This window comes from Bubalus bubalis, chromosome 3, assembly GCF_019923935.1.
Source record: "Bubalus bubalis isolate 160015118507 breed Murrah chromosome 3, NDDB_SH_1, whole genome shotgun sequence".
Classification (NCBI taxonomy): domain Eukaryota; kingdom Metazoa; phylum Chordata; class Mammalia; order Artiodactyla; family Bovidae; genus Bubalus; species Bubalus bubalis.
In genome coordinates, this window is record NC_059159.1 from 15215204 (window position 1) to 15229677 (window position 14474).

Consider the following 14474-nt stretch of genomic DNA (forward strand, 5'->3'; position numbering starts at 1 on the left):
CGCGCCGCGGTGCTGAAAGGAGCCGCGCGGCAGCGGCGGAGGGGCGGGGTCCGCGGGGCGGGGGCAACTTTTCCGGGACTCAATGGGGCAGGGGCGGGGCCCTGACTCTTCAGGGGCGGAGCTGGGAGGGAGTCCGGCGCCAGGAGTCAATCGGGTAGGGCCTCTTTGAGGAGCTTCTGCTCTGTCCCAATGGACTGTGCCCTCGGCCCTCTCAGACCCGGTTCAGGTACCAGGGGGCCAGTCTGGACATTGCCAGGCCGTCTCTCTCAAGCAGGGGAGGAGAGGAGGAGCCGAAGGGGTTGTTAAAGGCCTCAAACGGTCTTCTGCTGAAGGTTTCTTTCCCGATCTGACCATTGGACTGGACTCGGGCAATGGTATGGATAGACCTTTTGCCCATCCTTACCAAGTGCCCTCCAGCAGAATCCCAGTGCCCATGCAGAACTAGTGGCAAGCCCATCCAGGACCTGGTACTGGCAGTGTAATGCACAAGGAATATGCAATGAGGTGCTTTCTTTAGAGGCCTGAGAGCTCTTGGCATACAGATACTGCTTGGGAGAAGAACAGATTTAAAACCACATATTAGCAAGTGACCACTGATAAAAGTGTCTGAGTACTGGTTGAAAATGAATACAATAGAATAAGCAGATGGGGATGGGCTGAGGTTTACTGAAAGAGCCTTCTTGGAGAGGAGTGGGAGGAGACCACTGTTCACTGAGCATCTTGGTGAGCTTGAAGCTTTGCAGAGGGTCCAACAGCCAGTTTGGAGCCATCCTTGGAGGGCAAGCACTCAATAGGGCATGCAGCTTAGGCAAAGGCCGATGATGGAATCAGTGCAAGGGGCTGAGCTGGGAGGTGGGATAAATGATAAAGACCCTCAGATGCCATTTTGCACATCTAGATTTAACTGATGGACAACCAAGTTGTTAAGTAGTTAGACATGAAGGAAATATTCCAGTGAAAGAAACTTTACAGTGGAGGTCCAAAGAAAGAAACTTTACAAAGGCGGGTGGGGGAGGGAGGCGGACAAGGAGGCTCAGTGAGAGTTTTGCTGGAGTCCAGGTGAGAGGCTTGGAGTCCTGGGCTGGTTGTACCTTTGCCATGCAGAGCCACAGTGCCTGATGTGGATCTCGTTGGCCACTGTGGCTGGGGAATGGGAGGGCTGCAAGTGTGGCCTCCTGGGGGGGGGGGGGCGGCTGAGTTGTCCTGGCTGGCCCCATGTCGGGGGGGATAGGCTGGCTGTGGAGGAAAGGTGGGGCTGTTTCTCATGGGCTCAGGGCATGGGGTGCTGAGCTCTGAGGAGAAATTTGGGCAGTGGGACACTCATTCACTCACTTACTCACTCACTCAAACATTTTCCAAATCCCCTCTGTGTGCCATGGCCTGTGCTGGCTACGGATGTTTCACTGTGTCCTGACCTTACAGAGCTGACAGCTAGTAATGGGGACAAATAAGGACATTACAGCAAGGCAAAGTAACAGCAGTGACGGAGACATCAAATGAGGGTGCTCTGGAGCCTGCGATCAGAACAGAAAGTGCTCAGACTCTGCCAGAACTCAAGAAGGCCTCTTGAAACCTGGACAGAGGTAGGCTTCATGGAGATCTCGGCCCAGTCCTTCTGTACCCTGATCCCTGACTTCTGGGCTCAGATCTTTAATCTAGAGAGAGCCAGTCCCATCTCTTGGCCACCTTCCCGCTTGCTCAACTGCAGCCCTGATGCCTCCTCTGTGGTTTCTGGCTGTGATGTTACTTCCTCTCAAGGTTCCCCTAATTTCCGACAGACATTGATTTTCAGTCTCCCAGGGGGCCCCTGGGGCCTCAGTCCAAACTCAGTAAGTTCCCATACACCGGGTGTGGCACCCTTGTGTTAGACCCAGGCTGGAAAGAAAGGGCAAAGAGGGTCAGGAGCAGAGGCCTTCCCTTTCTCTTCCTAGGCTTGTCCCTAGAGCACTCATTCCCCAATGTCCTCCTTAAAGCTCTCCCTCCCCATCCTCCTCTCCTCCAGTGAGCCTGGAAAGGTGCTGTTTGCCCTGTGCTCAATCCCCAGGGCAACAGGCCAGGCAGCAGGTGTGTGTGTGTTGAACAAGGCCATCTCTGGAGTGGAGTGGCTGGAGATGAGCTTTGTTTAAATATTAAAGAAGTCAATCATTAATCAAGCCTGGCTGGGTGCCCAGCTACCCACTGTCTGCATTTTGGAGGACCTGGTCTGGGGCTGGGATGGGCCATGGGGCAGTTTAAAGGCTACTTGCATCTCAGACAGCTGACAGGCAGCTTCTGGGGGCTGGGTTATGCAGCCCAACACAGTGCTGGCCAGTATACAGAGTTCAGCGCTCATGAACCGAGCAGGATGTACAAAGAGTGTCTGGTTCTACGTGCATGCATTTTCTAAAGGCACTGAAGCAGTGTCCTGTTTCTAACTATGGCAGATACTCCTTGAGTATTGCAGTCTCTGTCCAGCCCCACAGTAGAATTTCTGAAGAAAACATCATGTGAAGAACCAGTTTTGGGGTGAGGGGCTGGTTTGGAGGGACACAGCCCTTGGGTCACTAAAACTATGGATCCTGAACCCCAGGAGAAGGAAGCTGGTCTGGAACCCAGGGCAGACATGGAATTACACAGTCACCCATGCACATGGCCTCACATACATGAGTTCACAAACGCACAACTGCCCATATACCCAGATCTGCCACGGTTGCACCCAATAGCAGTTGGGTGCTATTCAGGCAAGCAGTCCCCTCCTTCACCCCCTCTCCATTTGGCCACCCTCCTTCTGCCCCTAAACCTCACCAGTTGCAGTGGTGTCTAGTCCCAGCTCCCCCATTCATCTCTCATCCACGGAGGTTTCCTGTTGTGCTGTGTGAAAATCCGAATGATGAGGCCAATGGAGCACAGCATCAGGAGGAGGCAGAGGCCCAGCAGCATCCACTGTCTCTTGACAACTTGGTGGGGCTCCATCGCTATGCCCAGAAAGTAGGTTTTCGATGCTGGCTTGATGGCACTGGCATCCTGTGATCTGGGGCTCTGTGACCGGGTGCTCTGTGACCAGGTGTCTTGTGTACTGGTGTCTTGGGTCAGTGAGCTTTTTTCCATGGTGTACAGCCTGCGGCCCAGCAGCAGGACTGCCAGTAACATGACAAAGCTCAGGGCCAGCAACATCCACTGCCAGGATTTGACCTGGTCAGAGTTCAGCTCCATCCCCAGGAATGCTGCCCTGCTTGTTTCTCTTTCTGTGGAAGACACAGGAAACACACAGAGCAGGTGAAGCTGGGGAGGGTGCCTCATGGTGACCAGAGGGGATCTGATGGCCATAGACATTCTCCCCCAGCCTCTGGCACCTGCCTTCCAAAAGTGAGGGCCTTGCCCTGGAAGGAGGATAGGAAAGAGGAGGAGGAGGAGCAGCAGATGGCACAGGTAGGGCCATGTACCCCATGGAGCCCAGCAGTGGCTCCATGCAGGGGCAAGAGCTAAGATGCCCACCCTGTGCTCAGATCCACCCTGCAGTCTAGCTGGACAGTGGGCAAGGAAGCCTCCGAGCCAGTGGCTGGGGCATGGGCTGTGGTCTTGGCTGAGGCTGTATCAGGTGCAGACAGGGTCACACTGCAAGGTCCTTAATGGGTGAGGGGTGAAGGCTGAGCTGTGGTAGGGGCTGGCCCAGGGCAGGCTAGGGTTGGGCCTGGAGCTGAAACAGAGGTAGGACGAGGGTCAGATCATCAAACCTTCAAAGGAACAGCTGAAGTCTGGCCAGCCCAGTATCTCCCCCTGCCGCACGTTCTCAGTGACCAGCCAGTTCAGCAGGGGCTTGAAGTAGGTCATGAGGGCCTTTGTGGACACCTTGGTCTCCCCGGTCATCTTCTCCAGGACCTCTGGCCAGGGCTTGCTCGAGCCCAGCTTCAGGACACCCCTGGGAGAGTAAGTACGGCTGTGAGGGTGTGTGGGGGCATTGGCTGATGCTGCTGGGACCCCTCAGTATGCCCAACCCCACCTTTAGAGTCTGACTTTGCTAGCCAGACTCTCCCAACAGATGTTCAGCATAATGGATAAAATCACAAGCTCTGTATGGAAGAGGCCAACACAATACTGGAAGACAATTATCCTCCAGTTAAAAAAAAAAGAAAAAGAAATCTCAAACTTTGAAATAATACTAACCTGTGTTTGAATCCTGACTCTGTGACTCAGCTGTGGGACCCTGGGCTAGTACTTAACCTTTCTCAATTTCCATATCCATAAAATGGAGAAAATAACAGTACCTACCTCTTAGGGTGGTTGTGTTGACCAAATAAACACAATTCTGGGAGCATAATTAGGTAGGCAATAAATGTCTGATTACTATTATTATTATTACTAGTACTACCACAATGAGGATTATTATTATCCTGGACTCAAATAAGCCTAAAGTCATGAAACACTCTTTCCCATGAGGTGCTCAGTGTCAGTAGAGAGACAGCTTTTCAGTCCCTTCCGGTCTCCCAGGGAGTGTTTGGGAGGATTAGCGAGGTTGCAAGCGTGGGATGTGCTCTGTGCACTGCCTGCGGCACTGCAGAAATGTCAGCTGCCTCGAGGCTCATCGAGTGCTCCGTGGCAGGGGGTCTAGCCTTAGGCTTGGCCCATGCACTCAGGTAGGGGGACAGCGTGCGCTGCAGCCAGGGCTCCGAGCTCCTCCACCCCAGCGTCCCCTGCAGAGGCAGCAGAAGGTGTATGTGATACTTCTCAACCTGCTTCCCCGATCTGACCTGGAGAGAGGTGGGGCTGAGAGGCCCAGAGGCCTAGAGTATGAAATCTAGGCCATCAAGACTCAGGTTCAAGACCCAGAAGTGCTAGTTATGGGCTGCACAGCCACAGACGATCAACTTAACCTCTCTCAGCCTCAGCTCCTTCATCAATAAAACCAGCCCCCATTAATACCTGCATTTCACTGTGGTGAGGATGAAGACACTCAATGGCAGCAAAGAGGGCTTTGTAGCTTGCAAAGTCTTATATACATTGCTTAATAAACAATTGGGAAAGAATAAGGTGGGGAAACTAAAGGTCAGTAGATCCATGCATGGCAGAGACCACTGGGGGGAAATGTAGTTAGGATCCTAGAGAAATGGAGGAGAAAAGTCATCAAGATAGAAAGGAAAAAACCAAACAAAATCCCATAACTACATTTAGGTAAGAGGATTTTATCAAGTGGCAGGTACTGCGGAAAAGGAAGGACCTGGTGGGGAAAAGTCTCAACCACTGAGAGTCTGCCTACTCAGAAGTAGTCCTTCAGGCTGGGTGGGACAAGAGGTTTGACGCAGGCAGCACGTGAGACTTGCCAAGGTGACAACTGGGCACTGCCTGGAGCCCTCAACTCCAGGGTGGCAGAAATGGGCCCGTGGACAGGATCAGGTCCTCATGGCTGCTTGGGTGAGGCAGGGGAATTTGGGAACTTGGACCAAGGCCACTTCTACCTTCTATTCCGAGTGGCACCAACCTGGAGGCTGCCCCAGGGCGATCACACTTAGGAAGATGAGTCGAAAGTAGCAAAATCAAGTTTTAAACTCGATTAGGGAAAAGAGCAGCCAAGAATCTTGCCCTTCCCCTTCTCGCCCGCAAGCGCTTGCCTGCCCCATCCTTCCACAAAAGGCCTAGAGATGACTGGCGAGTCCTCGGCGTGCTTTGGTACCAAGTCAGACCCTGGGAGCCTTATATGTCCTGGGTGGAGAGGGGTAGGGAAATGATGAGAAAGACTGAGGTCAAATGTCTCACCGATCAAGTGGGATAAAGGCTCAGTCAAAAGTGAGTTGATGCTAGGCTTCCCTCATGGCTCACTGGTAAAGAATCTGCCTGCCAGTGCAAGAGACACGGGTTTGATCCCTGATCCGGGAAGATCCCTCATGCTATGGAGCAACTAAGCCTGTGGGTCAGAACTACTGAGCCTGTGCTCTAGGACACAGGAGCCACAACTACTGAGTCCGCGTGTCACATCTACTGAAGCTTGAGCACCTAGAGCCCAGGCTCCGCTACGAGAGAAACCATGGCAACGAGAAGCCCAATCACCACAACTGCAGAGTAGCCCCTTGCTCCCCACACAGGAGAAATAGCCTGAGCAGCAATGAAGACTCAGCACAGCCAAAACCATAAAATTATTAAAAAAAAAAAACCAAACTTAAGAGTTCTCTTGAAAATATCCAATGAATATTAAAATGTATTAAAAAAAAAACAAAACGGAAGTCTGCTATTTCTTGTACTCTTGCACTGAGGGACAGAGTTCCCTCCTTGGTCCCCTAGCAAGACCTCCTTCCCTCTTTGCATGTTCACCAAATCCCTTTCCTGCTGCAGCAGCTCCTTTCTTGGCGTATGGTTATTGGTTTATCCTGTGGCCCATTGCCCCCTGCTGGACGCAGGGCAGGCTGTTTGGCACGTGCACAGGTAAATGTTTGCTGAGTGAGTAAATGATGGGCAGCCAGAGACATGAGGCCCCTTCTGTTCCACACATTCTGAGAAGCTCAAACCTGGGCAGTTGGCTAGAATAAATCCCAGGAGTATGAAAAGATGAAATAGCAAATAGACTAGGGAGACAAGAAGGCATGTCAAGTGCAGCCCTCCTGGGAGCAAAGGCAAGGATTAGTCTCGCAACTCTGTCTGGCCTCGTGGGTACTGACAAGCTGCATGATGGAATCACGAACATGCTCATTACATTTCCAAAGGAGGCTAAATTATTGTGGATAATTATTAGGATACTAAATAGTGGCTTTGTTCATCCTCTGGGAAACCAGGAATAAAACTCAACATGACCTTGACCGATTATGGTAATGGACCTACTGAAAACGGTTGAAATGCAATGAGAAAAAGATTATGTCAGTGGGGCGGGCTCCATATCCCAGACTGGAGTGCTGATCCTGGGACCAGAGGACCCAGGTCTAGCTTCACCAGAACAGCATCCTTTATAACTGATGGAAGCAACAGGGTGGAAGATAATGTGTTCTGGAGTCACTTTGGGGCTCAAAGCATGATTCTGCCACTTCCTAGATCAGCAACATGAAATTATACTTCTCTGAGCTTCAGTTTCATCATTTATGAAATGTGGATAATAAAATCCACTTTGCAAGTTATGGACTGCTAATGTGGAACACTGTAAGAGTGCTTGCTAGAGAGCCAGCCTGTGGAAGTAAAGGCATCCAGCCCAGGTCAGCCTCTCACCCCACTCCAGGTTTCCTTCAGGGCCAGAAGCTTGCACCACAGAGGCCGGGATGGAAAGGATGGGCTAGACACCAAGAGCCGGGAAAAAAGACTGCTGGGAGGGGGTCAAAGTAGACCACAAGATGATCAGAGTGGGCCAAGAGGCTGGTGCAAAAGCAGCCTGGATCAGCCCGGGAACTGAGTTCAGGCACCTCCGAGAAAAGATAGGCAAAGCAGAGTGCACCCCAGGGGGCATCAAGTGCTGCTGAGAAGCTAGGCAGGCACCTTGCAGGGAAAGAATAAGGGGATTCAGACGGAAGATGGAGGCAGAGGCGAGACCCCAACACTGGCTTCCCACCTGGGACAGTTCGATTTATTGACAACGTGAGCAAGTGCGTGCGTGCATGCATGCGTGTGTGTGCATGTTAGCAGGAGGGGCTAAACCATCTCTCTGACCACAGGGGCTACATAAGAGGAAACGGGCTTTGATTAACATAGGAGAGACCATGGTCTCTCAGACTCTGTAGTCTCTCATAGTCTGACAGAGGGAAGAATTTCCACTAGAACATAAGCTCTGCGCAGGGGACCTGGGGTGGAGCCAGGTGAGGAGAGGGGCCTAGGGCAGGCTTCCAGCAAGGTGGGGAAGGACAAGGGAAGGGGGAGAGCACTCACTCCAAGAGCTTCCCAGCCTCCTTGGAGTTATAGATGTCACAGCGGTGCAGCGGCCCCATGTGGCCCGAGGCCTTGCAGAGTGCTTCATGGAACTGGAATTGGAGCACGAGGCTGAGAAAGTACCTGGGGAGAGAAGGCGAGGCCGGCTGGGGGCGTGGCGGGGGGGGCTCGGGTCAGCGGTCACCGTCAGGTAGGCTGGCCCTGGGATGTTGCAGGGTCTCTGCTTCCTAACCTTCTGGACTCATGCGCCCCCTCCCCGCTCCTGCTCACCTCTCGGGACAGCAAACACGCTTTCTCATCACGCTGCCCTCCGCAGGGGAGCTCATGTGAAAGCGCAGTGTGCTCAGGACAAGGCCCTCACGAGGGTGTGCTGTCTGACGGGAGGAGGTGGGGAGGCGTGCAGGGGGAGGACATTTGGGTCTGGGGCCTTCCTGAAAATCCTCCATCTGGGTCCTGTGTCCCCTAACCCCCACCCCCTAGGCCGGTTCTGCTGGAGTGGCCCAGACCTTACCGTATGTAGGGCAAGCTGGCAGAGATGTGGAACTTGGCGCCTGGATCAAAGTCCTCCTCTGTCCGAGGGATGGGAGGGCACAGGCCCTGGTACTTCAACCTGGGGGTGGTGTTAATCGGGGGCTTGAAAGTGCCACCTGGTAAGATTTCCAGAATCCTTTTCCTTCTGGAGCATTTGTACAGCCATCAAAGCGACTTGGCATGAGGAGGACACTTAATGCATTTTATTGATTAAATAAATGAGTTGAAAACACATGGGATTGGGAATCAGAGAATTAAACAATTACAGGAGTTAACATCGAGCACGTCCTCTCTGCAGGAACCATGCTGAGTTCTCCACACGGGCTCCCTCTACACTATCCTGGCTTTGGGGACACGGGAGGGAACGGGCTAGGCAGGGTCCCTGCTTTCCTCCTAATGATGGGGGATGGCCATGGACCAACCAACCAAGTGGTTTCTTCTGGTAAGAAGTGCTGAGAAGAAAACACAGCATCATCCCTGCAGTATGGAGGAAAACCGAGGCCTAGAGATCAGGGAGTTGGTAGCAGGACATGGCGGAGTCGTGGGCAGACCCCAGTAACTGCTGGCTTTGCCTTCTGAGCTGTGTGACTGTGGGAAAGTTGATTGTTACTCAGCCAGGTTGTAAAGTGTTGTCTGTGAAATGGGCATAATGCGAGCCATCTTTGGGGTGGACGAAGTCTATAGAAAAGCTTGTCGTTTCACGTCGGCCCACTGGAGCCCTGCACAGTCCTCACGGGGAAGCTCCTCTCTCATCCACGAGGTTCTGTTCAAGGGCCAGGGAGTCGCCCCCTCCCTAAGCCTCCGGTTTCCATCAATCAGTCCAGATGGCTGGTGGGGGTGCCCTTGGAGGGGGCACAAGGTCAAGACTCTGCCAATCCCCCCAGTGAGGTCCAGTCCTGAATTTGGGGTGGGAGTCAGAGGGTGAGAGGACAAAGGGAGGGGCAGCCTGCTCTGCCATCCCTGGGTGGCAGGATGATGGCAGGCTGGGCACCTGTAAAGGTTCAAGTCAGCCTAAGGGCCTGATGCAGAACTGGTGGGCCCTTTGGGAGCACCTGTGGCCGGCAGACCTGAGCTGGTGGGTCTGAGGATTGGTGGAGAAGGGGAAGCCTTGCCCATGCGCAATTATTATCCAATCTAACAGCCAGGGGTCGGTGATGGGATGGACACGGGTGCCCCTCACTCAAGACTGATGCTGCCCGATTGCTGGGGGGCTCCTTCACTGCCAGTTCCGCCCACAGACAGGCCTGGGGACAGAGTCAGAGACAGGTGTGTGTGTCTGTGTCTGTGTGTGTGTCAGGATAATAGGAAAGGGGGCAGTGGGTTTGCCCTTGTCATATAAGGACTCTCCACCAAAAGGAAAGAGCTCAGACCACAAACACCCCCTCTGCTGGCCTCACTGGAAGGCAGAGAAGGGAGGGGAGGAGCAGGAAGGCCTGCCTGGTGGTCAGCATCCCATTCTTGGAGGGGCCCAAGTGCGACCACCGTGCGAGCTTGCCGGCCTCCAGGGATCCCCCGAGGGGCTACAAGCCTGCTGAGTGCTGGAGCCAGATTCAACACAATCCCCCAAGACTCACGCTCCGGCCCTACCCACTTCAGCAGGGATGCTTTTGTCTGGTGACAACAGACAGCCAATGCCACCCCAGGGCTTCCCCGTGGCCGCAGATTAGCAGCATTCACACGCCCAGCTCTGCCCCCGGAGGTGAGATGGTGGTGCCCTTTGGTCGCAGGCGGTCCCCTTGAGGCTGCCCCCAAAGCCCACCCTAGTCCAGGCGTGGCCAGAGGGGCCCGAATGGCGATCCTCCCCACCTGAGGTTCCACCACTCCTGGTTGTACACGTCCTTCTCGATGGTGCCGTCAAAGACCTTCCAGCGAAACAGGTCCATCAGGTAGGCAAAGGGGATGAAGGCGATCTTCTCCAGGGCAATGCTCATCAGGAAATTGACCTCCTCCTCTGGGGAAAGTAGGGGGGACAGTCAGGAGGCGGCTCTGGTACCGCCTCCCTTAGCCCTTGCCCGGGGGCCCCAGGCCTGGGATCCTCCTGGTCCCCATCACCTTTGTCCTGGTGCTCTTGGCTGAGCAGGCCTCTGTTGAGCAGGTGCTTGTGGGAGGAGGCTGAGAGGGTGACCACCGACCCCACGGCCTCCTCGAAGGCTGGGTTGGCGCCTGCGCGGAAGATCACCGAGAGGTTCTTGTATTGCAGGAAGTACTGGATGTGGCCCATCTGGTGGAAGATGGACAGCAGGTCTTCTATGGTCACTTCGGTGCACTTCTTTATCCTAGGGTTAAAGGGCAGGGGTCAAGGAGCATGGGGATGCCCTGGGAGAAGGAGACATTTCCCTATTCAGGCTCTGTAAAGGGACTGGGTGGTTGGGCTGGAGACCAGCAGGGCCTTGTGCTCTTGGTACTCCAGGTGGCACATCCGAGCAGTGGCCAGACGCATGGCTTTCACACTCATCTCCCCCACGTGGCCGGCTCCCCGCCCCCCACTCCCGGCTGCCACCCCGCTGAGACAGGCAGACAGGTGGAGAGCAGAAGGAGCAGAGGAAGGGGGTGATACCAGCCGCAGGGTGAGCACCTGAAGTCCTTCCCATTGTAGAAGTCCCAGGCGGACGCGTGGCACTCCACCTCCCGCCCATCAGTTGGCCTTTCCATCATGGAGTTTTTCCAGAACTCAGGAGGGGTGGAAAGCAGCCCCATGGAGGTGAAGAATTTTTCAGCCTCTTGGAACATTTTCTCGGGCTTCCAGTGCTATGGGGAAGAGGCAGAGTTTGGGGCCCCGCCCAGGGGCTGTGGGGTGGGCAGGGCAGACCGGGGCCCAAATGCTGACCTGGCCTTGCATGATCTTCGTGATGTCCTCGGGGGGCTTCTCCGGGAAGGGCAGGGCCAGGTCTAAGATGTTGACCCAGGACTGAGCCCACATGTTCCCTGGAAGAGGAGGGGCAGGGTTAAGAGGAGGCGGGAGACCGTCTCTCCCCACCGACTGCGCACCTACTCGGGAGGCCTACTCCACCTGCCCGCCTCTGCCGCCATCTGGGGCTTTACCCAGGACGTGGGCGGGGATGGGCCCCCTCAGGTCGATGAGCTCGGGCCCATAGAAGCGGTAGAGGGCCCTGCGCACGTAGGCATGCAGGTTCAGGTAGAGCGGCTGCAGCTCCTGGAACAGCTGCTCCAGGTCTTCCTGCAGCGTGTCGGACTCGTACTTGGACCTCCACAAGGCCCCCATGTCTTGGTAACCTAGGACAGGGGAGGGGGCTCAGGGGTGACCCCCACCCACCCTTCAGCCTGGCCTGGCTGGCAGGAAACCCAGGCACCTGCTAGGGAAGCCAACTGACCTCCTAGATCCTTGAGGTCTTTATCTGCCAAACAGGAAAGACACCCCCTGCAAGGTCACCATCCGTAAAGGATGAGAGTGGGATGGACAGGCACTTAGCAAAGCATACACTGAGCATCCTCTGGGCCTGGGCAGACAGGGTCTGCTCCTCTCATTCCACCTGGAGCCCCACCCATCCGGGCTGCCTTTCTTCAGATCCTCCCGAGGGCTTGTTGCCCATCTTGCTCCATCTTTCAGGCCTTGGATGAATGCCAGCAAGGCCCTCCCCGCCCACCTGGGTGAAACAGGGTCCCTTCTTCTCTCTCTGCAGCCCCATCCTTCTCAGCACCTATGGGTGGTGACTGGAAATGAGTGTCTGTCTCCCAGAGGCCTGTAAGCCCAGGGAAGGTGGGCACCTTCCCTGTTTTTCCACCTGTGCATCCTTAGACCCTCCCCAGCAACGGCACACCCCAGGAGTAGTGCTCAGTTGCTGTTTATGGATCCACACAACGAGTGAGCCAGCTCTGCACTCCTCAGTGGCAGGACTCAGGGTTCCTGTCTCCAGGTCCTACCCAGACTTGGCTTCACCCTTCCCAGCACTGCCCTGAGCCCCATGCAGGATGCAGTCTGCCCAGCTGGATGGGCTGGCAGGTGCGGGGTGAGGGGCCTCACCATTGAGCCTCGCAGCCTTGTTGCTGAGCTGCACGTAGCGCTCAAAGGTCATGCGGAGCTGGCGACCCACGGCATCCCGCCAGCCCTGCCAGGCCCACAGCAGCTCCTTCTGGTCTCGGGAGGTGGCCATGACTTCTTCGAGGTCTGTACCCAGAAAAGGAGCCGAGGTGGGACCTCACTCCAGCCGGCCCCCTGCCCTGTCCCGCCGTGGGTAGCCCCTCCCCGAGTGCAGCTGGGGCTGGGAGGAAGGTGGGAATCCGGAGGCTACTGGAACGGGCTGTGCTGAGACTCTGGGGTGGGTGGGGGTGGGCCCGGGTGCTCACCAGGCTCCAGGGGCAGGCAGGGCCCCTCATTCAGGCAGACCTGGGCCATGCTGTACGTGGTCTCCATGTAGGCCAGAATCTCGTTGTACTGGGGGGACAGGTGTCACCCAGGGCAGGTCCGCAGCCATGGGCCCACCCCCAGCGCTAGTCCCACCAGCTGGGAGAGGCAGGCCTGGCCAAGGCATCGTCCCATCTTTCCACTAGCCTCTGCTCACCTCCCCCACCCACCCAGAGGAAGCTCTAGCCCTGCCTCCCCCAAACTCCTTCCAGCCCCAGGCGGCTCCCCACCCGGCGGCCTGCCCACCCCTGAGGGGGGAGCATGTGCCTGGAGACCTGGGGGCTCGTCCATCACCTCCCGGAGCTCCTCCTTGGGCAGGGCCGCCTTGTCTATGTTCAGCAGCTTACTCAGCATGCGCTTCACGTCCGAGTCCTGGAAGTTGGCGATCTTAAACATGCGGGCCCGCGTGCCAAAGTACAGTGTGTGCTGGGACTTCTCCACGTCCTTGTACAGCTGGAAGGACGGTCACCATGTTTGTCGTGTGAGGGTGAAGGAGAGGGTGAGGGTGTCACATGGAACTTCAGGGCCCAGCCCCACAACCTCCTTCCAAAGCCCCTTTAAAGGGTTTGGAGTCATTGAAACTTTGCCAAGAGCAAGAAGGGAGGGAACCTGCCCCCTACAGGCAAGCAGGTGATATTTACAAGAGGAAAGAAGCTAGAGGTTCTAGCCCAGACATCTTTCAAGGCTCCAGGAGGCGTGGAGCCTGACGTCTGTTACAACACATGCTTTGGGGCTTCCCTCTCTCATCTAGCTCTGGAAGAGTGGCGAAAGGTGTGATTCCTTGGCCCCCCAGCACCCCTGCACTGTGACTCCTGAGAAGAACAAAGGGAGGAGGGGCAGGGGCGGAAGTGGTGCCACACCATCTCCTCTTGATTTTTCTTTGTGATGTTGGTGACATAGTTCCAGGCGGCCGCCATGAACTGGTTCCATACAACCTGGGCTGTTCGGTCGTAAAACTGCAGGAAGGCCTTTGCCATAGTCTCATTGTAGAGCTGGTCTGCAGAGAAGGAGATGGGCGTCAATTGTCCTGGGAGGGGCCTGCCCCTGCCTGGTCCCCGGGTCTGATCCCACGCTCCTTCAGGTCCCAGCCCCACCTGAGTCCTGGTCACCCTGAGCCACGGCACAACAGAAGAGCACAAGGAGGGAAGGGCCAGGGCAAGTCCATCTTGTTCCCATGACCAAAAGAACAGCAGAGCTGGAGGAGGCTGTGGCCCAATCATGGTCCAGCTCCATATTGTGACATCAGGGGCTAAAGGGTCAGCCGTGGAATGTCAGAAAGGGAAAGGCCCCACCTAACTTCTGGCCCAACTGTCCCCATTTTACAGGTGAGGTCTAGAATGGTCTAGCCGTACCACCTTCACACCAGGTCAGTGGCAGAGCCAAAAGGACAACCAGGGCTCTTAATGTCTAGACCAGAGCTTGTTCCACTCTTCTTGGTCACTTCTCCCTGGCATTGGAGCCATCCTTGATCTTGACCAGGGATTGATGATCCCCCTCCCTCCACAGGCTGGCATTACTTCTGAGCAGGTGAGTGGGAGGATGGATGAATGGATAGACGGAAGGAAAAGACCTCTCTGGGTCTCTGGATTCTGGAAGCACAGTTGTCTTTCCATGTTCTTCTGACTTGATCGCTTATGTTCACGTTTTTTGGCCTTTTTCTCTCTTGAGGGAAGTATGATTGACCCAGGGCTCCTCCTCTCTTTCACTGTCCTTACACCTGTTTCCCAAGGGAGAGCCCTAGACCATGAGTTTGCTGTCAGGAGGC

At 55.4% G+C, this 14474-nt stretch overlaps 1 protein-coding gene across 2 annotated transcripts; it reads right to left on the reverse strand.

The window, feature by feature from the left end:
• Positions 1-640: 640 nt before the first annotated feature.
• Positions 641-13957, reverse strand: LOC102395458 (angiotensin-converting enzyme-like protein Ace3). Of its 2 annotated transcripts, none has more exons than XM_025279867.2 (15): positions 13804-13957; positions 13570-13706; positions 13004-13162; positions 12652-12739; positions 12329-12472; positions 11389-11580; positions 11174-11271; positions 10922-11094; positions 10399-10622; positions 10153-10297; positions 8327-8425; positions 7816-7938; positions 3714-3898; positions 2785-3224; positions 641-845 (listed from the first exon to the last, which is right to left on the reverse strand). In XM_025279867.2, exons 1-14 carry the CDS (start codon positions 13940-13942, stop codon positions 2800-2802), a joined length of 2331 nt encoding a protein of 776 aa, XP_025135652.2. In that variant the 5' UTR covers positions 13943-13957; the 3' UTR covers positions 641-845; positions 2785-2799. The 2 variants fall into 2 exon arrangements, with proteins under 2 accessions (XP_025135652.2, XP_006044202.3); XM_006044140.4 differs by having other exon boundaries at positions 641-1236.
• Positions 13958-14474: the final 517 nt, after the last annotated feature.